Raw genomic sequence first — 14,654 nt, forward strand, 5'->3', positions numbered from 1 at the left:
CGGCATTAGGAACTCGAACACTACAGGAGTTGTTCCTAATTTTTGCTATGCCCTAGGCACTTAAGACACACAGGAAAAAATGCAATTAGTCTATCTTTTGTTAAAACTTCGTACAGAAAAATTACTTACTGAAAAAATTTAAATGCTTTCACAGTGCCTCCAGTGTTAGCAAACAGTGTGCGTAAATCCTCTTCTGCTACTGATGGTCTACAGACAAAAAACAAGCAGAATCAGAAATTAATTCACTGTGTTATGATTAACACAAAATACTCCAGGCTTTCTGACAGGCAAAACTTACGGAATATTGGATAGATGAAGCGTTGCAGATGGAGGGAATATATTCTGAAAGTTTTTTGAACCAGGTTTCTTGAAACGATGCAGAGGTGAATTACCAAAATCTTTAGTCAGCCCTTGATCATCAAGACCCTCTCGAGGTAGTTGAACTGTTTGATGTTTAGAAAGGGTAACACGAATTATCTTCCCATACATTTTTTGTCCATTAAGATGGCTCATAGCTGAAAGAGACAACAGGTTTCTCAATGTAGTATTGCTTTTCAGTAGCATGTGACACATTATACACAGCCCTTCAAACAAGAAGAAAAACCACAAGAAAATCAGTGTGCTAGAGGACTAATCAAAAACTATCTCTGTAGAGTACATGAGGATTTGGAAAGCCAGTTTCAACTTTTCAATTATTCTACACTGTCAAGCTTTTGAAATACATGTAGATGAAATAAGATTTCAGACCTTGTCAGTAACTACGATACAAGAACTTTCAGATGTAAACACCCTCAGTTCACCTCATTTTACATAGCTTAACTTTTTGGGAATATAAATAGAAATCTAATCTTACCCAGCTGCGACTGGTTTCCATCAGCCATCTGTATAAGAGCACTGTCTTTCTTATTGTATAAAATCTTCACACGCTGCACATCACCATAAACACCTTTTCAAAGTCAAAGGTAACCCAAAAGAAAAAGTTTATTTTAAAGCCAGTCAACTAAGCTACATATTTTCACATACCAATGGAACATTCAGACAGCAACAAGATCACTCGCTCGGACTCAACACTCTCACAAATGAATAAAGGAGATAAAGATTTTGAATAGTGAGTTTTGAAAAGAATTTCTGATAAACCCTCAAAGCTATGTGAGTGATATTAAATTAAAGACCATGCAAAATATATTAGCATGCATTAAAAGAAAATCTGTGTCTATGGAGAGTTTTAAACAGCAAAAGAAAAACAGCAAAAGATTTACTACTGAATTTTAAGCCAAAGTGCTAGCTACAAATAAGAATTAAGGTGAAACAAAACAAAACCAACAAAAAAAAAACAAAACAGAACAAAATCAAATCAATAATAAAAGTATAGTGCTAACAATAACATACCGAAGAGGGTAAACAGACTTTGGGGCGTAACCATCTTTAGAAGGAGAGAAGAGCAAGCAGCGTAAGACAAGAAGAGAGAAGAGTCGAGGAAGAGCGGAGATGAACAGATCATCCATAACGAAGGGTGGTTCCCGCAGAATGGTGAGGTGGTCATGGATCATGGTTTCAAGGCGGTTAATTGGGGCAAGTTGGTCCGAGGAACATTTTGTTCAAGCACAGAAGCATGAACATAGGGAATGAAGACAGGGAACGTAGACAAAGACGAGGAGAAAAGGGTAAAATGGGGAGGGGCATGGGAATTTGGGCAAAGACAAGGAAAGGGAAGTTGAACACAAAGGGAAAAGGATGAAATGGGGAGGGGGAAACAGCAATGCAGAAGAAAAAAAAATAAGTGGGGAACAAAAAAATAAAATATAGGTCAGTACATAGGAAATGCAGGAATTTGGTCAGAAAATGGTTGGTTTATGTACTGTACAAGAAAAACTGAGTAAAATGTAGTCACCCAAGACAAATATGGGTAAAGTACATTCATATCAAGAGTAAACTACAGCATTTCATCAACACGAAAATAAATAAAAAAGCATGCAATAGAAATTTTGAAATTTAAACTTCAACTGCATAAGCATGGCTGGTTATGAAATGCAGGCAAAATAATCTTCCAAAATGGCACTCTGACCTCAAACATTTTAGCATGCAAGACTGTGGATGACAAAATAGTACCAGATGATAAAATAAGCTTAATGATTTCTAGTGACAGAGGCCAGTTAAAAATGGAACAGCTAGACTGAAACAAACTTCCCACATTTCATACCAGCTTTCACAGCCATCAAAATAAAAATAAAGGACGGTAAAGATGCATAACCAAACAAACTCCTTTAGATTTCAAAGTTAGCAAGAAAGATACAGTTAAGGTGAAAGTGCTTTGTCAATTTTTCCTTATTATTTTTAGACAAATGAGAAACTGCAATGAAAAAAATTACTAAGAGAGACTGGAAGAGCTTCGTCAAGATCTTTGGGAGAACCTTTAAAGAAAAATGTGTTAGAGTAGTTCACATAAATTAAGACCTTACAATGTGAGATACAAGCATGAAATGAAGCAGCAAACAATTAGAAAAAACAAAACAGGAATTCTAGTTTAAATGATCATAATTGCAAAATAAAACAGAAAACTTTCAATTCAAATGTCAAACATGCAATAGTTACCATACTTTAAGAATAAACAGGTAGCCAACTATCAAAGCACATTTTAAGTCATTAGCTACCTCAGAAAACAAAAGTATTTAACAAAGACTTCAAAATTAACTTTGGGAGAGTAGTAAGGTAATAAATATAACAGCAAAAATACCATGAGCTTAAAATCCAAACGTAAGAGGCCAAATGCAAAGAAATAAAATGATGACCAATGAAGTATGGGTAAAGAGGGGAAAAAACAGTGTCAAATTATCTCACTGACCTCTTCATTTAAATTGCTAACCAAGAGAACTGTATTGCCACCGGCTGAGACTCCAGGCATTCCCACACGGCCAGCAGCAGCAGCTGCAGCTGCAGCAGCAGCATTTGGAATAGCCAGAGGACTCAGAGCTCCTGGAACAGCTGCAACAGGAAGCCCTAATTTTAAAATAAAGCATATTTTACGAAACACACACAAGTCGCTTATGAAAACAGCACCTACATCAGTACAAGTGTTGAATATGACTCTAGAAAGCAGTCCATTCTAGCTGCTGTAGATGTCCAGAGAGTTGTAAAATGAATTAAGTGAACATGAGGGATAGAAATATTAAATATGATTCAAATCAAATCTTCAAAGAGATGAGGTATAAAAACTACTCTCTCCTCTTTTCAAATAAGCATTCTTGTGCACCAGAACTGTTCCCCACTGTATTTATATCACCCTTTGAAAGGTACTTTCACTTCAACATCATGCTTCATACTCCAGAGCTGGTCAAGAGAAAAGGCCTATCCATCTCTCACACCATAAATGAGGTGAGGAGACACAAGGCTGCAGCAAATTGGTTTTATAATAACCTTATTCCCTAAAAAAAATCACTTTACCACTCCTCCAAGGAAACTCGGATCCTACAGAAATCTGAATGCTTCTCACGGTGATGTCACTGCTGTACCTGGCAAGTATGCTAATTCTGGGAGCTGTGAAAGATTTCGGCAACATACGCGCACTGCAGACAGCCCATACAAGAATATCCTTATCATATTTTAGTCAAATTCTTATTTGCATATTTCAGAGTCCAGTAAAAGGACATTTATGTAGCAAAATATGTAAAAAGAACAGGAACAGAACTTAAAGTGTTTTATTTTCTCTTCTGAAATTGGCTTCTCCGATTTCACATTTTGGCAAAATTTCAGATGTTTGTACGATGATGCTCAGCTAGCAAAGTTTCTGACCAGTCTTCCAACACACCAGGTAGACAGCCTAAATATCATCTTTTACACTATGCAACACTTTCTTCCCAGATTTATTTCAGAGGAAGACAACAGGAAAAAGCAAAGTTCTTCAGTTTCAGTCAATGACCAAATATTAAGCAGAAAATAGTAAATACAGTCATCTGTATTAATGGCAAATACCCCAGATTTAGTATCACATGGAGGGAGATGAAGGTTGTTACCATGGGGGGGAAAGAGGTTATTTTACCATTATTATCTAGAAAATACATCTATATTTATTTCTACTCTTTAGTTACCTTTTGCTAAACAAATTGATGAAAAATCAAACAATTGAAAAAAAAAAAATGAGATGTTCCCAGGCTGGACAAATGTCTTCTCAAAGAGAACAGGACATAAATCCCTGTTTTTCTAAAGTTCTTACAGAGTATTACTGATCAATTATGATTTAAAAAATACGTTCTGGTCATTTCTTGTCAAAGCCCACACAAAAATAAAAACAAAAATCAGGGGGGCCCCCCCCCCCCCCCCTCCAAAAAGAAGGAAATTAAAGATACAGAATGCTTTCTGATAAATCAATAGCACAGCACTACTATTCGTAGACCAAATCAGAGATATATAAAGTACTAAGTAATTAAAATATTTAGAAAATTCTATTAATCTCTCAGGACAAGATAAAGGGAAGATTTACTTGAATTGAGGCAATAAACACAATCTTTTTATTGCATCACTTGTGATATTTGTGGAACTGTCTGTAACACAAAACAGAAAGAAAAACCTTGTCCTTCTTCCACTGAGACAAAAGCCCTTATCAGCATTTCAAACAGTATTTGATGGTCTATGGAAACAGCAGCCAATTATATTAAATAAAGTGATACATAATACGCTTCAGCACATAAGCCAAGCACTAGCCACTTCTGGTCTAGGAAAGTACTTCTCTCAGGCATGCTAACACGTGATCGTCCATTATAAGGCTGTCCTAGGTCTTCTATGAGTGAACATAGAAGTAACAGCATCTGTCAGAGAGAGGGTATCAAATTAAACCACTGCTGGCAAACAAACACATGGTGATTACTGCTTCCTAAAACCAATTCTGTGATACAGGAAAGTGTAAGTACAATCCTATACATATATAACACAAATATTTGTTTTGTTCTTGGGGTAAAACTGAAGAATATGGCTTTGCTTTCAAGAAAAACCTACTTATAAAAGAGACAGTTAAAAAAAAAAATTACCCTTCCAGATGAAACAAAGCAGCTTACTGCCAAAAGCAGACTGTGATACAAAGGAAAATCTGGGAATATAAAATGCAAATTCTCAAGTAAGAGTTTTTAAAAATAAAATTCTGCTCTACAAGTTATAGTTTGGAAATGTAATTTAAGTGTTTTGTATCACATATACTGACTTTCAAATTTGTTTACACTCAGCTACTGTGGAGGTCACAGAGACACAAATGCGAAGAATGATGGAAAAGTATGACAGATTTTCAGCTAACAACTTGCTTTGTACTAGCTTAGCAGCAACCATTTAGGTACGAGAAAATGTCAAAATATTAGCATGCTTCAAGTCTTTTAATGTGTCTGAAGCACCTCTCCATAACTTTAGAAACTCTAAGCTAGTCCAGCACGTTGAGAAATAAAAGAATTTGAAGATGCCTAACCAAGTTAAGGCTTTTTCTGTAATTGGATATAATGACACTACTGATACTTTAAAAGTCAAAATTCTTCATAGTATTAAACTTTTTACAGGATTTTTTTGGTCCTACTGATGAAGTATAAAGCAAAGATTAATTTAACAGCATTTATATAGAAATGTTTTCAATTGTTATCCTCTGAAACAGATTCATTTAATAAGAATTTTAAGAAGAGGCAATTAATGAAAAGTTGTAATAAAAAAACCTAGAAAAGACAGCAAGAAATAATACTGTAGGAGCAGTAACAACAGCAAATTTCTAGCTGTAGTAATAAACAGCTAAATTGAAGTTAAACTATTATATATCTTGCAATTATAAGTAGGTTTTGTTTAGCATTTTATTTAGCATTTCATTTTTATGTAGCTGCTATTACAATATAGCTGCTATTTACACAAAAGGCTTTTTTTTCCCTGGAAGATCTTCCATAACTTTTCTCTACTTCACTTATAAAAAGAAACACATTCCAGGGAAATAAAAAAAGAAAGCCTAATTCTGATATGATGACCACGACAGCCATTTGAAAGCAGCCTCATTTGGTTCATTAGTAATTTTGCCCTTCATTCAAAAGATAGTAAGACTCATTGAAAATATGCCCAATTTACAGTCTCCAAGATTTCTGACAACTTAGCTTCATCACAGCTGAGGAGGCAGTATATGAACAAGTAACAATCCATGAAAGCCTGGATAATTTACAAGTGCAACAATTTTCTACTTGGTTATACAGCACACAGCTCTCATTTCCTGGAAGGGTCAGAGATATCACAAGATTTGCATTTTTTATGGGTTTATTTTATAGGTCTCTAAAATTTGCCACTCGATAGAAGTAAAATCTTGTTTTATGAATAAAATTTAGATTATAGTTATTGATATCACTCAACTCACTGATTTTTTAATGACTTACCTACAACTATTTAGAAACTGCTGATACTGTATCAAGAAATGCACTTATTGGAAAGCTTTGTCATCGTTAACTTAATTTTAGCTTCCAACAATCAGGCTTTTGCTTCTTCTGGATATTAATGAAAACATACAAACATTATAGACCCCTCTTCCTAGCCATTGAGCTTTTATCCTCAACACAGCATGTCACGCATTACTTATTCCCAGCTTTTTTTTTTTTGTGCAACTTCTCAAGTACAAATTACTAATGATATTTTATTAATAGGCAAATTAAAGCTATACTAAAAATTATGGGTGAAAATAATAGGTAATAGAAGTAATCATCTTAATGTAGATACGTAAAACTGTGACTGAATTGGATTTAGTCCCTAGCTGGGCTACAAACTTCTTTATGACCTTATGTCAAGTAATCACTACCTCCTGGTACTCATTACTTTGCTCTATGCCTTCTTATACTTAGCCTGGAAGGATTTTGGGGGGCAATAGGAGGTTCTTTGAAGATCTATGCTCAATAGCTCAAGAAGTTTCACATTTTAGGTTTTACTACAGCACATCACGAAGTTACAGTTTCTGAAGAAGAGGGTTAATTTCATGCAGAATGTAACCGAGGTATACATACACACACATGATATTCAATCATAAAGACTGAAGCACCAAGACTAATACAAGAGTGTCATCCTGTCACTAAAACTCTACTCATAAAACATTTAACCTAAACCTCACTGCTGACATACGAATTTTTATACACTTTAGAAAAAAGCATGAAAGCTGTACAACAATCCACTATTTAACAGCATAATGTAACAGAAATCAAGGTTAAAACTGAAGCCTTATCACATTTTCTGCTAAGAGATCTCATACACATATACTAAAAACGGCTACTGCAAGAGTTTTAGCAAGAATGCCACAGGTGCAGCACAGCATTGCTGCAAACACACTAGAACTTGAGGAGCATCACATCGAGCTCAAAATGGAGCTCCACTCTTGTGGCAAAGCACACCCTTTGGGAACCATCAGTGAAAACTGAATGGCAGATAATCTACCTAAGTACACTCTGAAGCTATCTTTATCACTACTGACATTAGAGAAGACAATTCTAAAGCAAATACAAATATAAAATCAGAAGATAAAAAAGAAGCAGGAGGAAGGTCACTGCAATCATTCTGCCATACTTCACACATCATAGTTTCCAAACCTTCATCTTACAACTCTCTGAACTTACAGCTGCTCTCACCTTTCTCCTTTTGAGTATGCGAATAAAAACACAGTCATAAACCCATTCAGGCTTTCAAGTTTTTTTCTGTTTTCTTGTTCCATTTTGATGTCGTGTGTTTTATGCCTTTTTTTTTTCTTCCATAGAGAGCCTCATACTTCCATATTCAAACAAGTATAATTCTCATTATGACAACTATTTGATTGGCTAAGGTAACAATAATATTAACAGAACCCTTTCGTGAAGTTGAGGCAATAAAAATGAAAGAAACTAACCCAAAGATCAGAGTACTTGCATTTGCCAGATGAAGCAAAGTTAAGATACACAAAACTCACCCAACCAGTCATTAGCAGAATCAGAAAAGGTCCCTCCCTCTCTTCCAATATAAGATCTCCATTAATAACCAAGATAAATATGACTGACTTCACTGAAGTCACAGGACACTTTCAAGAACTGCAGTTTAAGTTACTTGGTCACATCCCTTTTATTTTTCTGTTGTTAGGGACAACATTGCAGTTGAAGACATGCATTCAGAGTGAGAGCTTATTTATCGTTTGCCATGCATTCTCTCATTCACTTCTCCAGGGCTTCTGAAGATAATGCAACTGTATTACTACAATTCACATTGCAATGTAAACCTAATAGGCTTCAGGACACCATTGCAATTTAAGACTAATTAATATCTTCATCAAGGACTTTGCAACACATAACAATAGAGTCAGAGTCATACCTAGAAGAGAAGTCTCCTTTGCAAATGCTGCAGCAATAGCAGGGTCCAGTGCTGGTTGTCCATCACCAGATGGAAGATCAGGACGAGTGTAGTCCCTGCTTTTATCATTGTTGTACTTGACATTTAAATTCACCAATTTGGAAAAATCAATCCGTAGAGTACAGCAAGCATTATAAATATTCTGACCATCCAGGGCCTGCAAAAAGGAAACAATTTATTTAAAATAATACACAATACGGGTTGGTCAGTACTTAACTATTTATCCCTCTTACTGTCTAGCTTATAACCCATTAAGATTACAATGCATTAACCTCTCTTAACATGATTCCAGGATGCTTGATGTTTATTTCTCTTATCAAGAGATTGTTCATGCACCAAGGTGCAGAGAAATCAGCACAGTCAAACTCCTGCTGAATATAATTTAACATGTATTTCACAGTATAGCTTTAATGCAGGTAAAATGCCAAACATTTCTCAAAAAGTAAAAAAAATAAATAATCACACTAGAAGTCTATAAAAAGCAGACTTAAGATATCAAAAAATCTAGGTTTACACACCATAAAGTAGATGGCTCTGTGCCAAACCAGCATATTTGTTCCTGCCTCCTTTTACTCTCCCTTTAGAATTAGTGCCAAAATTGAGGAAGAAAAAAAAAAAAAAAAACCCAAAACATTACCTTCTAGTCTAATGCTAGACCTTAATAATAAAAAAAAAGTTCCATTTTCACAATTCTTACTTTTTAGTGGATGCCTACTAACAACAGAATTCACACCAGCTCTTACCATGGTACCACATCTATGTGGAAACATTCTCCATTAAGACCTAAATATATGCTTCAATCATTATCATTCTGTACCAGACTAATTTAATTCCATCTGAAATTTTGAGCATGCTTTCATATAGTAACGTATAGCTGTTAATGCTACACAGAATAAAACTTTTTAAAGTTATTTTATGTTTCCAAGAAACACCCAGATCATTCAATAGAAACTCTCGATTTTCAAATACGAAAGTTAAATCTTCTGTTTCTCTTGAGTAATACTAGACAAAAATACATCAGCTCTGGACCAAAGCAAGCTAGCTTAGTTATACCTACAAAACTTCCCAACACATTCAAGTTCTCAAAAGATGAACTACTTTGAATTAAGTGCTGCACAAAACTATTAGGCCCATTGGCCATGGAAAGCATCACAGCTATTTTCATACGGCAATGCACCTGGGAACTGAATGTCCCACAGACACCTCACTCTGTCTGGGTTATCAAGGTTGTCCTTTCCTACAAGATGTATTATCTCAGGTAATATATCACCAGGGCTTACGAAATTGTTTAAAAGAATTAACAGCATTAGCAGCCAATGTACAAGAACACATAAGTTAGTACTACTAGAACTTTCAAATAGTAGGAAGATAAAAGAACACAGAGCAAATAAATTAAAAAAAAAAAAAAAAACAAAAAACTTGACAATCTAGATATTTGTCTCAACAAATACTTCTGCTTGAAATTCAGATGAAAGAATATTGGCAATGCAAAGCCTATCATCTAAAATCCACTAACATAGGGATTAAGTCCAGTTTACGCAACTAGAGTTTACTCTGGAACGACACAATTATCACACAGAAAACATTATTCTTATAATAATGAAAACTAGGTATGACTGGAACCAAAAGGCAGCTCCTTTTTAGCTGAGTCCAAATCACAGGAAAGCACTAAGTATTTAAAACGCAATCAAGACTCTCATTATACCTCCATGTGGAGTCTGTAGACTCTAATTTATGGCTAGAAGAAGGATGTTGATAAAAATCCTTAGCCTTAAAAAAAAAAAAAAAAAAGTAGCAAGCCAAAATACAATCTGTGTTTGTAGTTTCCAAACAGGTCAATACTTAACAGAAGCACGTAACTAACCAAAAGCCACAGTGAAACTACAAAAAGGAACTAGAAACAATATTTTCAAAAGGATACATCACAGTAGTTTAAGATTTAAAAAAAGAAAATGTGATCCTCACACAACATACTCCAACTCAGCTCAAAGGTTATACTGTAAATCTCTCTTGGGAGAGATGCATCCTTAGTGTATCCTTTGGATAAGTATTTGAACGAAAATTGTTTCTTTTCAGACAAATGCCTTGGATGCAAGAAGCTTCTGTGGCTAAACAGTGTTTATAAACCACAGACCATTATTCAAAACTAAGATTCTCTGCATGCAGTTCTTTCATTAAAAGACCAGTTACACATCACATTTTTCACTACAAAGCTGGAGCATCCAGGAAACAAACACTATTACTGCACTTGCTGGGCTTTCTAACACAATGGGCACAATCTGGCACTCGTCAGTTGATCCAAGCACTGCCTATCATTTCAGCACAATAATCTTCTTCAGGATTCAGGGGGCATGAAAATCCTTAACATAATAAAGGGTAACTGTGCTGAAGCTAAATATCTTAACTGGAAATGCTGTTGCTTTCTGTTTAGAGAATGACCACAGGAAGCTCACATTAGATTTTATGGTGACAAAACCTGGCAGAGGTCTTTTCTGCAGACTGTTAGCAGAAGAACCACCATGAAGCAGTCACTCAAAGAAACTGGAAAGAAGGCATCTCCAGTGTGGAGTCAGACCCTAAAAGAACTTCTGTTGAGAAACTAATTATTGGTACTCCAGAACAGCTACATGCCATCTTAGGTTCAAATGACTAAGTCCAACAGAAACTCAGTAGATATGCGGTATTTTTAACTCATACTGGGTCAAGATGACTTTCATGCACAGCATTACTCCCAGTAATCAAACCAAAAGATGGCATTAGTGGCGTTCGAATGTTTGCAAGGGCTGCTCCAAAAGTGATGCCTCCTATCTGATCACGCTGGTCCATGTGGAGATGGATGCCAGTAGTACGGCAGGAGAGGTCGAACCCTCCCCACCAATATTTCGTTATACGTCGTTGCTGTGTGACAGACAACAGCAGAGAGGCAGTCTGACAGAATGGTGTCTGACATGGAAGTGCGCACGAAGCAAAGGAGTGCTGCTGAATTCCTCTAAGCAGAAAAAAATTGCACCAACATACCCCAATGCTTGCTGAACATTTATGGAGATCAACATGAATGCTAGCATAGTGAGGGAGTGGATGGTGCATTTCAGCAGCTGCAAAAGTGAAGTGAAAAACAAGTCACGTTCCCAGACAACCATGCACACCTGTCACATGACAAAGTGAGAGCGTCTCACTCAGCTCATTGAGGCAAACTGGCAGAATATGATCAGGGAACTGTGTATGGACTAAGTATTGGCTAAATTGCATTGGAAACTATAGTGGCAAAACTGGAATATCTGAGTTTTCATCAGCTGTGTGTCCCACAGACACCCACATAGGCAGAGAAAGAACATGGTATGCAAGCCTGTCAGGATTTACAGACCCAATACAATGCTGAAGGTGACAGTTTGCCTGGATCACACTGTTACCAGTGGTATGACACAATGTCACCAGTATGAGCTGGAGTGAAAACAGCAGTCAATGGAGCAGAGACATGTGAATTCCTCATTGAAGAAAAAGATCAAGACGCAGCCCTCTGCAGGTAAACTGATCTGTGCTGTGTTTTAAGAAAGGAAAGGGGTTATCTTTCTGGATTTCCTGGAGCCTGGAAACCATCAACTCTGATCATTTCATCATGACACCAACTAAGCTAAAGGCTCAAACTTTCTGAGTCTGACAGAGAAGAAGATAACCATACTCTTAGCTTCAGGCCCCATAGCAGTCTGAAGACCATGCAGCACACTTGTGGCTTGTCTTACCACACCCACCGTATAGTTCAGATTTGGCACCTTCTGACTTCCTTCTTATAAGGCCGATGAAAGACGGACTTCACAGGCAACATTTTCCTAGCAACAATGCCATCACAGCACCCATGAAACAATGGGTCACCTCTGCTGGCACAGATTTCTATGACTGCAACACACAGGCTCTTGTTCACTGTTGGCAAAAACACATAGCTAATGGTGGTGACTGTTGAAAAGCAGTGTTTTGTAGCTGAGGATTTGCTCTATCAAATACTGTTACTGTGCTCTTTGTATTTGTTGTCGTTTCCATGGAAATACATAGAAGGCATTACTTTCATAGCAACCTAAGCAGGCTTTCTGCTTCTATTGAGGGCACTATCATTTACTGTGAAAATCTGCTGGCTTTGATGCACAAAAAATTTCCATATGAATACAGACACCTCCAGAATATCCCTTTGTTTCACCAGAGGAAGCATAATAGTTCGGTGTGCTCCAGTGCTGCACATTCTCAACACTTTCTCCAAACCATGGCTAGACTGCTGCACTGAAAGTAATCTCAAGTTTGTCTTTACCTTTAGTTACAGATATAATGAACTATAATGACCCAATCTGAAGGTGGTGATGAAACATGAATCAGTGTAGCCACAGCCTACTTTTACAGGAAATGAGTTTCTCACACAGCAAGTGGAACAGGAATGCAATTTTTCACTACTTGCTCGTTCGGGTAGCAGAAGGAGTCCCACAGGGCTAGAGGCTTCATATTGTACATTCTTGCCAGTGTCACTAGTTTCTCAGAACCTTCAAATGAATAACATCTCTCCTTGGTACTTACATCACTTGAGTTTTTCAAATTGCTCTTTTAACTTCCTTAATAAAGTCTTCAATTTCTATTAAGACCACATTCTGATTTCCTGTGAAGAGTGCCAGTGGAAAATTAAATTTCCCCATTATCTTCTACAGTAACAACTGACGGAAAACAAATTGAAAATTTCTTTACTCTTTTACCATGATTTTAATTTTGAATGCCATGTAACTTAAATTTGCCACCACATCCTCTTGCTTCTACCACTACTTCCAGCTGAATTTAAACTGTAGGCTTTTTCCTTATCGTGTGACTTTCTTTCCTTTTCTCAATTTTGATTGGGTGACTTCATGTTTTATCACATTAATTTAATCGTAACAACAGTATCAATTTTACTCTATCTCTGGGAGAGAAAAGAGGAAGGAGAAAAAATAAAAATCAAATCTTCCCTCATTAAAGGATTTACTTAGAAATCGGTTAAAATAAGAAGCTATAAACCGATTCCTGTTTCAATTTGTCACTAAGCTAGGTTTTAAGATAACTCTGACAATAACTATACATGCAGGTTTCACTGTTATTCAATTAAGTTTAGTCATTCACACATGAGCAGCCATTAGTGAACAGCTACCCCAGTTAAAACATGCAAAACCAGAGCAAATACAGGTGTTGTTGTTTTGTTTTGAATATTATGACCAATAGTGTCCCGCAAGCTAGTATCAATTTATCAGAAGTCAGCATCAGCAGATTCTTTATTTCCTTTCATACTTTTACATACCTCATCCCGTGTTATTTGTCACTTCTTTTAGAATACAGTTCTAGAAATATACTGATAATTTTCAGATTGCTACAGTTCATTTCACAGATGCCGTCTTTCCATTAAATCTTCTGATAACACATTTAAGATTCAAAAAACGAAGTCAAAAATGTGAAGTAAAACATATCAACTATTACTGAAAAATAACTTCCCAAATGTTGATCAAAACTGAATTACAATATCCGTAAGAAATACTTGAAGAACACTGGGATCAAAACGTATCTCAATTGTGAATCCAAATGACTTACAGTCAACTCCCACAGTAATTTCAGGTCAAAGATCTAGTTTTTATGTCATTCTAAGTCTATTTACAAACCTGACAGCTGCATCCCATCCATGCAATTTTTTTTTTCCCCAGTAGTTACAGTAATACATTCACACACCCCTCCCACCTAGTATTTTATATATAACATGTCAGTAAACAACATCCCTAATTAAAACTGGACTCCAAAGTCTACAAATATTTCCAGACTACTTTCCTGAGGTAGACTACCTTAAAGCAGACATCATAAACCAAGTTGAAAAATCTGCTTGTCCTATGCTACCATTACTTTTTCTCAAAAGGAAGAGCACTTATACACTGCCTTTTGAATAGATCTCTCATTTTTTGCCATTCCCTGTCTTGGCGGTCTTATACTTTTAATCAACATTCATTATTTCATATGGTGAGAAGAATGAAAATAACAATCCTCCACTTTTTAATGACAGTCTTTATCTCAATAGTCGTCATTCTTCAAGAAGCACAGTAGAAACCAAAGCCTGCTTTCTGTTTCCTCTACTACTAGGTAGTCTTTATCAACTTCATCTGAGGCGTGAGCTTTTCACTTCTACATGATATCCTCAGCTATTTTGTCACCTCTGGGTAAGTCACTCTTTCTACGCTGTCAAGCAACACTTAACCAGCACATCAATTTTAACCAACCTTCCAAAAACCCAAACTGCATGTGAATGT

The 14,654-nt window shown here is 36.2% G+C and overlaps 1 protein-coding gene across 6 annotated transcripts in view; it reads right to left on the minus strand.

Annotated features, from left to right (window-relative positions):
- Positions 1-14,654, minus strand: part of PTBP2 (polypyrimidine tract binding protein 2) — a 46,657-nt gene that overhangs the window by 2,257 nt on the left and 29,746 nt on the right. For 3 of the 6 annotated variants that reach the window (XM_042819165.1, XM_042819170.1, XM_042819166.1), the window contains 6 exons: positions 8,323-8,518; positions 2,843-2,997; positions 1,390-1,423; positions 854-946; positions 299-515; positions 130-207 (listed from right to left, as the gene is read on the minus strand). In XM_042819165.1, coding sequence (XP_042675099.1) covers positions 130-207; positions 299-515; positions 854-946; positions 1,390-1,423; positions 2,843-2,997; positions 8,323-8,518 — 773 coding nt within the window. The remainder of the gene's footprint in view (positions 1-129; positions 208-298; positions 516-853; positions 947-1,389; positions 1,424-2,842; positions 2,998-8,322; positions 8,519-14,654) is intronic. The other 3 variants (XM_042819169.1, XM_042819168.1, XM_042819171.1) reach the window with 1 other exon arrangement.

Source organism: Centrocercus urophasianus, unplaced genomic scaffold, assembly GCF_019232065.1.
Source record: "Centrocercus urophasianus isolate 14NV4802_14NV808 unplaced genomic scaffold, USGS_Curo_1.0 seq_18, whole genome shotgun sequence".
Classification (NCBI taxonomy): domain Eukaryota; kingdom Metazoa; phylum Chordata; class Aves; order Galliformes; family Phasianidae; genus Centrocercus; species Centrocercus urophasianus.